This window comes from Somniosus microcephalus, chromosome 7, assembly GCF_052327205.1.
Source record: "Somniosus microcephalus isolate GS21.2 chromosome 7, FLI_Smic_1.0, whole genome shotgun sequence".
Taxonomy (NCBI): domain Eukaryota; kingdom Metazoa; phylum Chordata; class Chondrichthyes; order Squaliformes; family Somniosidae; genus Somniosus; species Somniosus microcephalus.
The window spans coordinates 170,360,143-170,375,766 of record NC_140993.1 but is presented as its reverse complement, the minus strand read 5'-3'; the positions used below and the strand labels follow the sequence as shown (position 1 = coordinate 170,375,766).

General features: G+C 49.0%; 1 protein-coding gene across 4 annotated transcripts in view; it reads right to left on the bottom strand.

Annotated features, from left to right (window-relative positions):
* zfhx4 (zinc finger homeobox 4) overlaps nt 1-15,624 on the bottom strand; it is a 354,106-nt gene that overhangs the window by 30,518 nt on the left and 307,964 nt on the right. For all 4 annotated transcript variants that reach the window (XR_015079025.1, XM_085993199.1, XM_085993198.1 and 1 more), the window contains exons 6-7: nt 10,556-10,689; nt 9,752-9,952 (exon numbers count right to left, since the gene is read on the bottom strand). Coding sequence is in view for 3 of the 4 variants with exons in the window: in XM_085993199.1 (XP_085849325.1) it covers nt 9,752-9,952; nt 10,556-10,689 (335 nt within the window). In the remaining variant the exon portion in view is untranslated. The remainder of the gene's footprint in view (nt 1-9,751; nt 9,953-10,555; nt 10,690-15,624) is intronic.

Below are 15,624 nucleotides of genomic sequence, written 5' to 3'. Positions count from 1 at the left end.
GTGAGGCGGGCTTTTAGGCGTGCGGGGGGGCAAAAATCCCGAATTTGGGGGTCCCGACACCATCCCGCCCAAAACCCGCCTCCACGTAAGTTTCAAAGGAGGCGGGTACCCACCCCGCACTGGGACCCGCCGACCCGAGGCGGGAAGGGATTAGTGCCAATTAACTGCCTGTTAACAGGTAGTTAACAGGCAGTTTTTAGCCTAATCCCTATTTTGAAGGGTGTCGTGTGGGATTCCCGACGGCTCCAAACCACGCCAGGTTAGAGCAGGCGGGCCGTCGGGTTGAAGGACTTGGAGGGGTCGAGATGTCGGTGTTCAGGTGAGTGATGGGTGCATGAGTGCAAAGGTAAGTTTGTTTGGTGTGTCTAAAGTGTGTAAAGAAGTTTAAATTACCTGTACTTACCTCTACAGCCTTCCTTCCTCTAGGCTTCGGGAGTCCATCATTCAGCCGGCACTGAAAGCAGAATGGCCGCGAGCTGTCAAAAGTGACAGCCTTCAGCTTTCAGTGCCGGCGTGATTTCTAACTGAGTCTGCGTAGAAGGACTCAGGTTAGAAGTAAGACTGTCAGTGTTTGACAGCTTCAAACAGCTGTGAAACACTGATATTTCATCTGTCAAGACGTCTTGACAGATGAAATTTCAGTCTGTGACGTCACCTGTTGCCGGGTGGCCCTTAATTGGCCTGTTGAGCCCGCTGGGCGGGCTCAACAAGGTCAATCAAGGGAAAATCGCGTGGATTGGCCGCATCTCGATGGAGGCGGGACTAAATCCCGAAAGTTGTAGTCCAGCCTCCTTCCCGACTGTTGAATGAAAATCCAGCCCTATGCATCCTAGTTCTAGGCTCTGCAGCCAGGGGAAACAACCTCTCAGCATCTACCCTATCAATCCCCCTCAGAATCTTATATGTTTCAATGAGATCACCTCTCATTCTTCTAAACTGCAAAGAGTATAGGCCTACTCAACCTCTCCTCATAGGACAACCCCCTTATCCCAGGAAGCAATCTAGTGAACCTTTGTTGCACCGTCTCCAAGGCAAGTATATCCTTCCTCAGATAAGGAGACCAAAACTGTGCACAGTACTCCAGGTGTGGTCGCATCAAAGCCCTGTACAATTGTAGCAAGACTGCCTTACTCTTGTACTCCAACCCCCTTGCAATAAAGGCCAACATGCCATTTGTCTTCCTTATTGCTTGCTGTACCTGCATACTAGCTTTGTGTTTCCTGTACGAGGACACCTAAATCTTTTTGAACATCAACATTTCATAGTTTTTCATCATTTAAAATATACTCTGTTTTTCTATTCTTCCTACTGAAGTGGATAACCTCACCTTTTCCCACATTATACTCCATTTGCCACCTTATTGCCCACTCACTTAACCTGTCTATATCCCTTTGCAGGCTCTTTGGCCTAGAAATTCAGTATAGCCACGTTTGGGGCGCTACAGCATGGCGTTCACTAACTTTTGTGCCCGGCGCAACTTAGCGCCACCTTCGCCGATATTCAGTTGCATTACCCAAGAGGTTGCTACTGCGCTAAAGCAGGCGATGCACGACTATCATTAGGCGCTAAGCCGGCGATCCGGGGCGCAAACACCGAAGGCGGGCGCAGCGCAGGTGCGGCGAGTTGCTCATTGAGGGCAGACAGTCAGGCGCCGGTCAGCACTTAAAGGGGGAGGGTGGAATTGCTTGGCTGCCACGCCCTGCACACTGCAGCTCTAAGGCAAGGCCTGAACATTGCTTCTGGAACAGCTCCACGCCCAGGAGAATGGAGAAGGCCAGGGAGAGAGCGCAGCGCTTCGGCGAGGGTGACCTGAGGCTGCTGGTTGGCGCAGTGGACCGCAGGCACCATATCCTCTTCCCTGAGGGTGGCAGGAGGCCGCTGCCCGCCGAATATTGGAAAGCATGGAGGGATGTGGCAAACAGGGTCACGTCCAACAGCGTGGTTGGCAGAACACCAACCCAGTGCCGGAAAAAATTCAACGACCTCACTCGGGTTGTCAGGGTGAGTACCCTTTCCAGTATCCTCCTCATCCCTGCATGTGCACCTCACTTTATGGCCAAACAGGTCTGAAAGCCCTAATGGCCAGCCCTCATCCAGCAGCTACGGGACTGTCATGAAAAACACTTGCGCATTCAGGACTTTAGACACTGTCAGGGCTATTCGACCATGGGAGGCAGTGCGGGCAAGATCAGGGCTTGACACTGTACTTAGAGGCTGTCCTTTCTCTTGCAGGCCAAGCTGGCGCATAACAGAAGACAGCAGCGACAGACCGGGGGAGGCTGTCCTGACCTGAAACAGCTGAGCGACCTCGAGCAGCGAGTGGAGCGGATCATGGCAGGCCGGCTGAGTGGCCCCGTCGCCACTGGAGTTGCTGACCCTGTTCTGGGCACCAATGGTAAGGTCATCACCTTTTTGACCTCTCCCTTTCCACTTGCGCCTCACACCAGCATCGTTTGCCACTATCGAACCAATGCAGTGCACAGCAGCACTCATGCCTCCCTCGCTGCCGCCCTGTCCTCACTCTAAAGCAACTCTTGTGCCTCCCTGCTTTCAGATGGTGACTCGCCAGGTGAGGAGGCGGCCCCTCAAGCTGGCACTGTGTCCGAGTCAGACATAGAGGAGGAGGAAGAGGAAGCCAGCCCATCAGGGACACCCTCAGCCGAGGCAGCCCATGGGCATGATGGTGACACGTCTTCCCTGGAGGGGAGCAGGGGGTAAGGGTCGGAGGAGAGCGAAGCTCCGGGGACCAGCGGGCTGCAGCAACGCGGGAGGGGTGGGGAAGCTCAGCGGCCTTCTCCCCGGAGGGTGAGTGTGGCCTCCAGTCCTGCTACGGTGAGCGCAGAGGAGGTGCGGCTCCTAGCGGAAATGGGCGCCCTAGCTGAGCGCAGACACACTGAGCTCATGGCTGCAGTGGCAAGGATGCCTGACTCCATAGAGTCATTGGCAAGGAGTGTGCAGGAATTCGGGGCAGCACAGGCCAGGAGTTTGCAGGATGTCGCGGCAGCACAGGCCAGGAGTCTGCAACAATTCAGTGCAGCACAGGCCAGGAGTCTGCAACAATTCAGTGCAGCACAGGCCAGGAGTCTGCAACAATTCAGTGCAGCACAGGCCAGGAGTCTGCAGGACGTCGCGGCACCACAGGCTAGGAGTCAGCAGGACTTCGCTGCTTCACAGGTGGCTTCTAGCCAAGTGCTCAGTCGTGCCGTGCATTCACTGGCTGCTCTCATGCAGACACAGACCAGGGCCACACGGGCACTAACTGCTGCCACACTCGCTGGATCGGCCAGGCATCGCCGGGGCACTCGCCGTGCCACAGCAGCCCAGCAGTCTGTGCCTCAGCAGATTGCTGCACATGCTGCAGTGCTGGCCCGTGCGTGTGCCAGTGTATCAGCTGACCAAGGAGTGCCTGTGATCTGTCAGGTTGGCAGCATTCCTGCAGCCAACACTGTCACTCCTCCATTGCAGCTGCCACCAGCTGTTGGACAGACTGCTGCCGCCCAAGCAGAGTTGGAGCAGTCAGCAGCCGGCCCCTCCAGGCCCAGAGCTGGTCCAGGCCGACCCCCAAGGGCATCTGCCGTCTCACCATCTGACCCTCAGCAGCCTTCCCCTAGCCTTGCTGCAGCCACTGGGGTCCCATTGAGGAGGAGCTGCAGGGCGGGTAGGGGCCAGTCACGGAAGCGAAACGGATCACCCTCGCAGGGGAAAAAGTAGAAGGTGTGGCCAAATGTTTTGTTTTATATATAAAGGCCGAGACTGGTGTATTTGTTTCATATTTAAAGGCCGAGACTAGTGTATTTGTTGCATATATAAAGGCCGAGACTGGTGTATTTGTTTCATATATAAAGGCCGAGACTGCTGTATTTGTTTCATATTTAAAGGCCGAGACTGGTATATTTGTTTTACTTGTAAAGGCCGAGACTGGTGTATTTGTGTTTTTGGGGGGGGGTTTCTCTCCATTAGTTTGTCATGTGGGAAGGGCACAGAGGTATCACAGTAAAGATTTTTCTTAAATCGCACTGTCCATGCTTTCTTTTGGAAGTCCTGGTTGCCCTGCTCGGCTGAGGGCTTGTGGAGCGGCTACATTCATCTTCTGCCATTGGCACAAGCCTTTCCCTGAGAGGGGGCCTAGAACCGACTTGCAATAAGCCGCTGACGCTGCCTCCCTCCTGTGCTGGTCCTCCTCCTCCTCCTCCTCCTCCTCTGGTGGTCCTCCAATGTCTGCTGGCAGTGGCTGAGTCCTGCGGATAGCCAGGTTGTGCAGCACACGACAACGAAATGGGAGACTCGCTCAGGCGAGTACTGTAGGGCTCCCCCGGAACGATCCAGACAGCAGAACCGCTGCTTCAGCACGCCGATTGTTTGCTCAATGATGTTCCTGGTTGCTTGATGGCTGTCATTGTATCCCTCTTCAGCAGGGGTACTGGGCGCACAGAGCGGTGTCATCAGCCAGGTGCACAAAGGATAGCCTTTATCCCCGAGAAGCCATCCTCGTGGGTGAGTCTGGGCCTCGAACATGTCTGCCACAGAAGTCTGGCGCAGGATGAAGGCAACGTGGCTGCTGCCTGGAAAGTGGGCATTGACAGCTAGTATGAGCTGCCTGTGGTCACACACCAACTGCACGTTGAGCGAATGGTAGCCCTTCTGGTTGCAGTAATCCTCGACATTCTCTAGAGGTGCCCGCAAAGCCACATGCGTGCAGTCAATGGCGCCCTGCACCATGGGGAAGCCCACTAATGCTGCAAAGCCCATTGCACGCTCTTGCTGCTTGTCAACGGTCATAGGGAAGGAGATGAACTGACGTCTCCTTCTGAAAAGGGCATTGGTCACCTGGCGGATGCAACAATGTACCGCAAACTGGGAGATGTTGGAAATGTCCCCAGTAGAGGATTGGAAGGAGCCGGTGGCATAGAAGTTGAGAGCCACCGTCACCTTCACTGCCACTGACAGAGACGTCCTGCTCCTCAGCTGTGGCTGCAGATCTCCGCGAAGCAGGTGGCAGATCTCAGTGACCACCGCCCTTCTGAATCGCAGCCTCCGAACACACTGCTCCTCAGACATGTTCAGATATGAGAACTGCTAGTGGTATACCCTGGGTGGGTAAGGCCTCCTTTGCCAATGCCTGTTGGCCCTTCTCCGTCTGGCCATGACTGGCACTCTCTCACGGCATCTCTGAGCCCTTTGAATGCCATGGAGAAGCCCAACGTTTCCACCCATTGCAGCCCCCATTATATGTTTCCAATCAATGCTATGACACTGAAGTTAAAGACAAGTGCAAAGCTGTGGCCTGAAGCCACAAGTACCTGTGCGAGTGTTGAGCCAAACCAGAAAGCTCTCTACCTTTGTCTCTGTCCAAAGATCCGTCTCTCACAAAGAAGGAGCGGTGCAAAATGGCTGCCATTTATACTGCAGGAGGAGTCCCCTTTAATTAGCGCCCCCCGCAGCGACTGGGAACCGTTCCCCTCTACCAGTCGCGGGGGGCGCAAGGCGCACAATAGGCCGGCGCCACTGAATTTCCGGTTCGGGGCGCACAAAGGGCGTTGCACCATGAAATTACGTCAGGATCAGCGCGCGCGCAAAGGTTTTGCGCTGCCGCTAAATCTTAACTGAAGTTCGCGGGAGGCGCAGATCGCACCGCGCCCGGGCGCTAGCCGCTTAGCGCCCCACTTCTCCTCCTCCTAAGGCGCTAGCGGCTAGCGCAAACAACTGAATTTCTAGGCTAAAATAACAACAGAAAATGCTGGAAATACTCAGCAGGCCAGGCAGCATCCGTGGAGAGAGAAACAGAGTTAACGTTTCAGGTCTGGGACCCTTCATCAGAACTAGAAAAAGCTGGAGATGTAACAGATATTAAGCAGGTGCAGAGACAGGGAGCGGGGGTTAGGAGGGGAGGAAGAAATAGAAAGAACATCCTGTACTTTTGTAAGAGGCAGGAAAGATAAAATGTTGCAAATGGGAATGGCAAAAATCATACTGCATGAAAAATGAGGGCAGGGGTAATTATCTGAAATTGTTGAACTCAATGTTGAGTCCGGCAGGCTGCAAAGTGCCCAATCGAAAGATGAGGTGCTGTTCCTCGAGCTTACATTGAGCTTCATTGGAACAATGCAATAGCCCGAGGACAGAGAGATCAGAGTGGGAGTGAAGCGGTGAATTAAAGTGACAGGCGACCGGAAGCTCAGGGTCACCCGTACGGACTGAACGGAGGTGTTCCGCAAAGCGGTCGCCCAATCAAAATTGTTCCAATGAAGCTCAACGTAAGCTCGAGGAACAGCACCTCATCTTTCGATTGGGCACTTTGCAGTCTGCCGGACTCAACATTGAGTTCAACAATTTCAGATTATTATCCCTGCCCCCATTTTTCATGCAGTATGATTTTTGCCATTCCCATTTGCATCATTTTATCTTTCCTGCCTCTTACAAAAGTACAGGATGTTCTTTCTATTTCTTCCTCCCCTCCTAACCCCCGCTCCCTGTCTCTGCACCTGCTTAATATCTGTTACATCTCCAGCTTTTTCCAGTTCTGATGAAGGGTCCCAGACCTGAAACGTTAACTCTGTTTCTCTCTCCACGGATGCTGCCTGGCCTGCTGAGTATTTCCAGCATTTTCTGTTGTTATTTCAGATTTCCAGCATCCGCAGTATTTTGCAATTATATTTGAATTTCTAGGCCTTTGTGTCCTCCTCACAGCTTACTTTCCCACCTAGCTTTGTATCATCAGCAAACTTGGATACATTACACTCGGTCCCTTCATCTAAGTCATTAGTATAAATTGTAAATAGCTGAGGCCCTAACACTGATCCTTGCAGCATCCCACTAATTACAGCTTGCTAACCTGAAAAAGACCCATTTTTCACTACTCTGTTTTCTGTCCTTTAACCATGCTAATATATTACCCCAACCCCATGAGCCCTTATCTTGCATAACAACCTTTTATGTGGCACCTTATCGAATGCCTTTTAGAAATCCAAATCTACTACATCCACTGGTTCTCCTTTATCTATCCTGCTAGTTACATCCTCAAAAAACTGTAATAAATTTGTTAAACATGATTTCCCTTTCATAAAACCATGATTTTCTAAATGCCCTGTTACCACTACCTTAATAATGGATTCCAGCATTTTCCTGACAGGTTAACTGACCTGTAGTTCCCTTTTTTCTCTCTCCCTCCTTTCTTGAATAGCGGGGTTACATTTGCTACCTTCCAATCTGCTGGGACCGTTCTAGAATCTAGGGAATTTTGGAATATCACAACCAATGCATTCGCTATCTCTGCAACCACCTCTTTTAGAACCCTAGGATGTAGGCCATCAGGTCCAGGGGATTTGTCGACTTTTAGTTCCAATAGTTTCTCAAGTACTTTTTCTCTACTGATCTTAATTACTTTAAGTTCTTCACTCTGATTAGCCCCTTGGTTCCCACTATATTTGGTATGCTTTTTGTGTCTTCTACTGTTCTACTTTTCTAGATTTGTCCTGCACACTGGTATAATCTTGCAGATTTGCAAAGAACTAGCAGGTTAGAACTTCTCTACACTGACTATAGACACTAATTAAAAAAGGTATAAACTTCCCTATGGCCCTTGCTTCTTCCCTGTCTCTGGCTGTTCTCTCCACCCACTTCCTCAATGAGCTGCACTTAATTTGAACCACCCAAACTCCTGTCCCCACCTTACAATACAGTCTTGTACTTTTCACTTCTGTCACTGCCATTCTTTAAACTTATTAATGCACAAACACCTCTTTTATGACATTAACAAACTCAAATTGTTTCTTTCTGAACTTTCCATTAATCCATTTTGGAGAAGTAGGTATATTCAGAGCAATGATAACTGAGATGACTAGCTATTAGTATTTTCAACCAATTTACCACATATTCATGTCTACATTTTCACTTGAATTACCAAATGGAGACTAGAGCCAAATATTGTATACAGTACTCTTAATTTAATGGATTACTCAGGATTAAGATAGCCGCTTTCAATTTATAATCAAATCTCTCTGACTTGATCTTAGCTTTCAATGAAGGGCTAAAAATTATATCCAAATAATTTTTCTTCACTGCCCAGCGAAAACAGACCCCTTCGTTGTGTACAGATTCTATTGCTGTTTCAGTGTGCTTTATTTTATACTTATTCACATTAAAACCCATTTACTATTACTTAGGCCAACTGCTGAGTTTGTCCAGATTTCTTTGACGGCTATAAATCTCTTCCTACACTGGTCAACTTGCCACACAGTTTGATGTCATTAGTAAATTTCATAATATTACTAGATGTACCCTCCTCTACGTGAGCAGTGTAAACAGCTGGGGACCAGAAGAAACTTCTATAGGAGTCCTCGAGTCACTGACCTCAAGGTGGAGGCTTTCCATCACCTTCAGCTTTCTATTGGTGAATTTTTAGTCAGCCAGTTAATGTGCTATTAATACCATGAGACTAGGAATTTCCTCAGAGCTGCTCCTGGGTTTCTGCTGGCGAAGTTAAGGCAGCAGAGTGGGAACAGCTGTGAGGAAATGCCTAGGCCTAATCTTCTTTAACAGCCTTAGATGTGGAATTTTAATAAATACTTTCTGAAAATCCAAGTAAATTATATGAACAGTTCTTACCAAATAATTTGGTTATTTCCTTAAAGGATCCAGTAGGTGCGAGCTATTGCTTCTAAATCCATGCTGAGTACTCATTGTGACCTGAACGTTGATAGTGTGAATAAAATGCACTGTAGATGGTCATTTCCCTCACTAACAATGTTAGACCAATTAATCTATCATTCCCTAGTTCACGTCTCACCTTTTTAAATATCACACATACAGTGCCTGTATGTATGGAGCTTCTAAAATTACAAACTAAAGTTTGCCTACTTTCTTGAGGATTTTAGGATGTATCTCATTGAGTATAGGTGTGCTTTCATAACAGTACTCCCTTAGTCCTGCACTAGAGTGTCCGCCTAGAAAATGGAGTGAGACTTGAACCCACAAACTTCTGACTCAGAGCCAATAGTGCTGCCACTGAGACAAGGCTGACACCTAAAGAATTCACATCGCACATCTATTACTTCTCCTTATTACTCTCATCACACTTCTAGTAAATTATCCCTTTAAAAACCTATGATCTTCAAAGCGTTGTATCCTTCTACACAGCTAAAGGATTTCATTGAATCCCTCTTGCTGCTGTCTACAACTCACTTTTCTATTGACCTTGTACCTCTTTTAATGCTCATTTTAGTTATCTTCAACTGCCTTTTAAATAGTGCTCACAACTTTCTGTTACTGCTATTCTTTAAATAATTCTGCTCATCCTTTGGTGACTTTTGACCTGTTTCTTCAGCCACTGCTTCTTGGGTCTTGCTCTTTTGTTCTCTTTCTCCTATGGATGCACTTTCTTTCCTCATTCATTAAAGTAGTTTTAAAAAGCTATGCAGTATGTAGAAATCAGAAACATTTATTCCCAATGCACAAGAATATAATTTTAAAAAATCACAATAACAACCATGCGCTCATTGCTAGTTTACTCCTAAGTGGGAAAAAGTGGACCAGTATGTCATCCCCGAGTAATGTATGATGCTGAAGTGGCACAGCAGTTCATCTACAAATAAATTAGTAATTATCTTACAGCATAAATCACAACAGGATTACATTTTGTTCTGAAAAGGGCAATATGCTCTCTGGCAGACTTGTATTTTAAATAGGGATGGATTTTAATTTCCAGTTCTGAAGCCAAAAACCCCTTGACTGAGTTACATTTTAAACTGCTTACAGTCATAAGTAGCTTCTCCACACAGTCAGGTGCCACGCTGTGCAAGTGGGTCAGGTGGAGCTGTAGATGAATCTTGTTGCTGAGGACATCCTGACAGAGAGGGCAGCAGATGACAGGCTGCATGGAATGCTGGGACATGACATGCATCTGGATCCTGTTTGCATCCTTACTGTTATAATTACAGTAGGGGCACTGGTAGAGCTGAAACCAAATAGCATTTAATAAAATTTATATTAAAAACTGGTGGTATATAGCACGCAAGGTTTTTCTGCTCTGCTTTTTTAAGATATGCATATCATTTCATTTTGCAGTGAGATATTACAAGTGCATTCATAAAACATGAAGTCAAATGGAATACAATGTTTATTCCTTCACATCAACAAGGGCCAGTTCTATACTAAGAAAAAGTGGCTAATCAAATTGTCCTTTCTTTTTACAGTCAGATTTCAAATCAAGAGCATATCTTTCAAATTGTTTTACTCATTGTTTTTGTGAAAAATTAGACTCACATGTAAGCTGCCATTTTCAGTACTCTCAAATGGGCCCCTGTTTACAGTGTGGGAATTTCCTGCATCCATGTTAAAAATTAAGACAATTTCCATTTAAGTGATAATTGAAAACTGAACACTTTACATCAAGATATACCAAAGGTAAAACTGGACAGTTTGAATATTTGAAAATTTATCAATAAACCTTTTATAAATAATTTGCTGGGAAATATTTGATGAGCAATTAATTGTGAAAAAAATGATAAACAAAACAGACAAAAAAAAACAACTGACAGAAAATTCTTTAGTCTCTTACCTGCTCCTGACTGGGTTTGCTGCTGCCAGCTGAGCGAGGTCTCTTGGAAGCAAAGTCATCATCTCCCCCCTGCGGCAGTGACCGCTTTCCCACTACAGAGCTTTCTTGAGGTTCTGTACATAGCACATTTGTTCCTGCAAAGAAAATATAACTTATCAGTATATGAATGTATTCATAAACTGCAATTCAGGAAACAAATATCTATTATTTAAATACCCATGTTCTTCACTTTTAAAAATTGGTGAGCAGACTAGTTGGATTTAGCTCGTCACTTAAAGGCACAAGGGGTGCTAAATTGGATAGCCCTGAAAATGGGCGCAGGGATCGCGATGCCCGTTCAATGCAATGCAGAGAGCATGCCAACTTCATGCTGCCGGCTCATTTCCATGATTTTAGTGTGCTAACTGCGCTATTGATTGGTTGCACACATCAGCAGGGGGCCCAAAATCGTAACTTTCCAGCACCAGTTAAAGCTAGCTCGTACCTCTTAAAGGGGAGGTACATTGTGGCTGCAGTGGGTGCTGGCAATCATTCAGGGAGTGAATCTGACCTGGGAAGTAGTGAAGAACGGCACAACATGGGAGAGGGCGGGCTCCAAATTTTTCAGACGCTGCATTGGAGACCTTGGTGACAGAGGTGGAAAGTAGGAGATGTCCTGTATCCTCAGGGGGCAGGAGACCCTCCAGACACACACTCAGAAGGCAGTGGGAGCAGATAACTGTGGAGGTCAATGCCAGGAGTCAAGCCCCGAGGACCTGGTAGAAGTTCAATGACCTCACATGAGTGGTCAAGGTCAGTGAATACATCTTCAAATGCCATATCCCACAAACTGCACCACTAGCCTCAGCCACTCCTCAATTCACCACAACATCTACTCACCGACCAACAATCTCTATCAATTGGGACTCATACCTAACATTCATTTGCTTCACCTCACCTTCACACACTTAGCACTGCTGTAAGCCTCACACCCTCATCTCACAGCATGCACACACTGCCAGCTTTTAAACCATGACAGGCACATCACCAAAACAGATTGCACCACCCTCACTGACACACTTCCCTCTCTCTTGCAGGAAAATGTGGCATACAACCGGAGACAACAGGAGCTAACTGGCGGGGGACAGGCATGTCTGCATGTCCTAACCCCCATGGAGGAGACGGTGCTGGCCATTATTGGAATGTCCATTGCTGAGGCCGTGGCTAATGGTGGGGCTGAAACAATTGAAGATGATGGTGTCATCTTACCTAATCCTCCTTCTCACATTCCACTACCCCCTCATCTCACACTCTTCTAATTTACAAGCTTCTGATGGTGTAAGCGCACACTTCTTACTTTCCCCCTCCCCTCACCACAATCTTACCCTTGTGCTTTTCTCCTTTCAGATACCCAACAACTGCAACCTGCCCAGGCAGTGTTGGAAGAGCAAGAATGCAGTGATGATGAGGACACACTGTTACTCAATTTCACACTCGCAGCCACCAGTTCAGATACTGATACTGTGTAATTTAGAGGATAGCATAGATGCGGGGTTTGCACGTGGTGAGACACTGGGCACAAGTGGCCTGCAGCCAGAGCAGGGGGCAAGGATAGCGCAGGTGCCAGGCTCCAGCTCGCTGGAGGGTGATGTCGCATGGGAGTTCTGCTGCAGATGCTTCAGATGAGGACTTCAACGGAGCAGGCTACAGAAGAAGGCTGATAGGTGTACACAATGAAATGCTTGATGCATTGGGAAGCCTGCCAGAAAGCCTGTGTGCAATGTCAAGGGGCATGGAGGAGTCTGGCACCAACTTGGCAGAGGGCTTGGAGCTCATCCTTTCCAGCATGGAAGTGGTGGCCAACACCATTAGCACACTTGTGGATCCAACCATGATGTAGCGTCTGATGGCTGATGTCTCAGCTCCCATTATAGCACAAGCAGCAGTCACCCAATGTCTGAGTGCTGCAGTGGAAACTCAGGCTGCTGCCATCATGGCTGTGGATTGCAGTGTTCAAAGTGGCTTGCAGGGGGTCATAGCGGTCCAGCTATCTGTCCTCCAACAGATTACTAGGATTGCTGAGGTGCCATCTCAGGGGCGTGGCAGTGGATCTGTGGAGGATGAACCTGCTGTCCTCTCTCAGGATGACAGCATTCGTCCTCCCACCACTGCCACTTCGCCAGTGCCTTGCTGTTGCATGTCAGTCAGCCAGTCCAGACTGCTGCTGCCCATGCTGAGATGGTACAGTCCACAGCCGGGCCTTCTATTCCCAGAACTGCTCGAGGTCAGCCTGCAAGGCCATTCACAGTCACCTCCACTGAAAGTCAGCAGCCTTCCACCAGCCATACTGCAGCCACTGGGGTAGCACTTTGTAGGTGCAATAGAATAGGCAAAAGCACGCGGAAGCCAGGCACTAAGGAAATTCACGAGGGTGATTAGTTTACATTTGTATGTAATATGGCAGCTTTGATTTATAAATTTGATTTGGAATATTTATTGTATGGAATCTTTTATTTTTGCATTGTGGCCAAGAGGACACTGTGATGGTCAGTAACAGAGGGAAGGTAAGGTGTGGGGCTATTGGTGAATGGGGAATTGGGGTTGTGGTTACTGGTATTACACTCGGATGAGTTCTGCATGGACAGCCTGGGCAGAAAGTGGCTGTCTAGGTGCTTCTCACTTCCTCTTCCTCCTCCTCGGCTGCTCGCTGTATAGCTGGTGGCAAGGGCTGTGTCCTCATAATGACAAGGTTGTGCAGTATGCAGCAGACCACATCAAATCTTGACACCCGCTCTGCCTAGTACTGCAGGGCTCCTCCAGAGTGGTCCAGGCAGCGGAAGCATTGTTTCAGCATGCCAATGGTCTGCTCTGTCACATTCCATGTGACAGCATGGCTTTCATTGTATGCATGCTGCGCATGTGTGCATGAGTTGCGCACTGGAGTCATGAGCCATGCCGTTAACGGATAGCTCTCATCTCCCAGCAGCCACCCTTTGGTTTGCCGTGGTGACCCAATTGCAGCTGGCACAGTGGACTCCCATAGAATGAAGGCATCATGACTGCTGCCAGGATACCGGGCATTGACCTGTATCATTCGCTACCTATGGTCACCCAGCATCTGGATGTTGAGGGAGTGGAATTCCTTTTGGTTCCGGTATAGGGCAGAGTTGACAAATGTGTAATCAATGGCATCCTGCACCGGGGGAAGCCTGCAATCCTAGCGAAGCCTGTGCTCGCTCCGCCTGCTTGTCTCTGGCAAGAGAGAATGAAATGTAGTCAGTTCTCTTTGTAGAGAGAGCCTCAGTGACCTCCCTTATGCAACAGTGGATGGCAAACTGGGAGTTGCTGCAAATATCTCCAGCTCCAGCCTGGAAAGAGCCAGACACACAAAAGTTCATCACATAGTCACCTTCACAGCCACTGGCAAAACAGTCCTTGATCTGCTCTGAGGTTGTAGTTATGGATTCAGCAGGTGGCAAATTTAAGTGAGGATGTCCTTACTGAAGTGCAGACGTCACACATATTGGCCTAGAAATTCAGTGGGCCTTGCGCCCACTTAGCGCCTAAAGAGGTCTTTTGCGCCGGCGGGGTGGTAGCGCGGAAATTGAGTGCAGCGGTATTGGCGGCGGTAGCCGTTAGCGCTGCGCCGGGACGTCATCGGTGTGCGCGGTGGCCTGTAACGCCCCGAAACCGCGCCGATCCCCATATTTATTTGCGCCCGCCTCCTCCGAAGCGGGCGCAAACAGCGAACAGAAAACGGGGCCGTCCTGCTGCCATAGTGGGGCGCTTTAAAGCTGAAGGTGTGGCCGGCCGCTTTTTCGGCGGCCGCCTGCCCGCACCTCCTTTCCCGGCCTCCTCCACCCCCCCCCCCCCGCGGCATTGCCGGCTGGTTTCCGTGGAGCCCGGCACTTCTCCGTTGTGCCGGGCTCTTTTGCCGGCACTCGCGATCGGGGCTCCGGCCGTTGCAGGCACCTCCCCCTTAAGAGAAGGAGGAGGCCTGCAGTACCGCAGCCTGCCGCACCGCATCGGGTGGCGCTGCGGCAACTAGCGCGCCGATATTCAGTTGCAGCGCCCCAAACGGAGGCGGGCACACCCTGGTATAGCGCCCGCTTCCGAATTGGGGCGCAGAAGACGAATATACGGCGTGCGCTAATGCCTCCCTGCCCAGCGCTAACTTTTGGGCGCGAGCGAGCTGCCCGCGCCCAAGTGAATTTCTAGGCCATTGTTCCTTGCTGAGGTTCACGTAAGCGAATTACTCCCTGAACACCCAGAGCTGATATAGCCTCCTGCTGAGAGCCTTTCTCCCCCTCCACCTCCTCCCTCTTCTAGCAGCTTGTCGTGATCTGCGTGGCTTCTGTTCATTCTCCAAGTCATGCCGTATTCCAAGGGCAATCCCTACTAATGCACCCATGTCTGGCAGCAATTGGTTTGTGCAGAAGCCTTGAAGTCAGCAAAAAGTCCTTCAGCACCTGCCACACCACTCCCTATAGACGTTAGCAACTTAAATTAACTATAGAAAGCACCGAATACTTGTAGAACTGTAGCAACAGCCAGAAGAAATCAACCAGCAACTAACCTGTAAGTAGTTGATAATCCCTTTAAATAGCACTAGTGGTGGTGAGGTTGGGGTCCTTCCTGCTGCTGAACACATGGTCAGCTGTGCGAGGTTAAGAGAGGGTGTTAGCTGGAGCGTGAGCACCAAAATGGCAACGCTGGTGTCAAATCAGCGTGGCATGCTGAATGAAGCCATGATCTGCCTGCTCTGCATACTTCCGGCAGACGTTCACTGTGCACGCTAACGCCCTCACAAATATGGCATCCAGCGCGATTTGCCCAAGTGTGGGCGCGCACTGCGTCTGCCATTTTATAGCACTAAGGGCACTCGTAGCACCCAAAAAACGGGCGCTAACAAACCCAATTTTGCACCTCTAATGCTTCCATTTTCTTACAAATATATTCCCAGAAATATAAGCAATTTTTTTTTTAACCTAATGTAATGCCGTCTAGTAGCACCAACCAGGATGTCACACTACTTTGTTAATTACTCACTATATCTGGAGAAAGGAAGAAACAGCAGCAAGGTGGAAGAA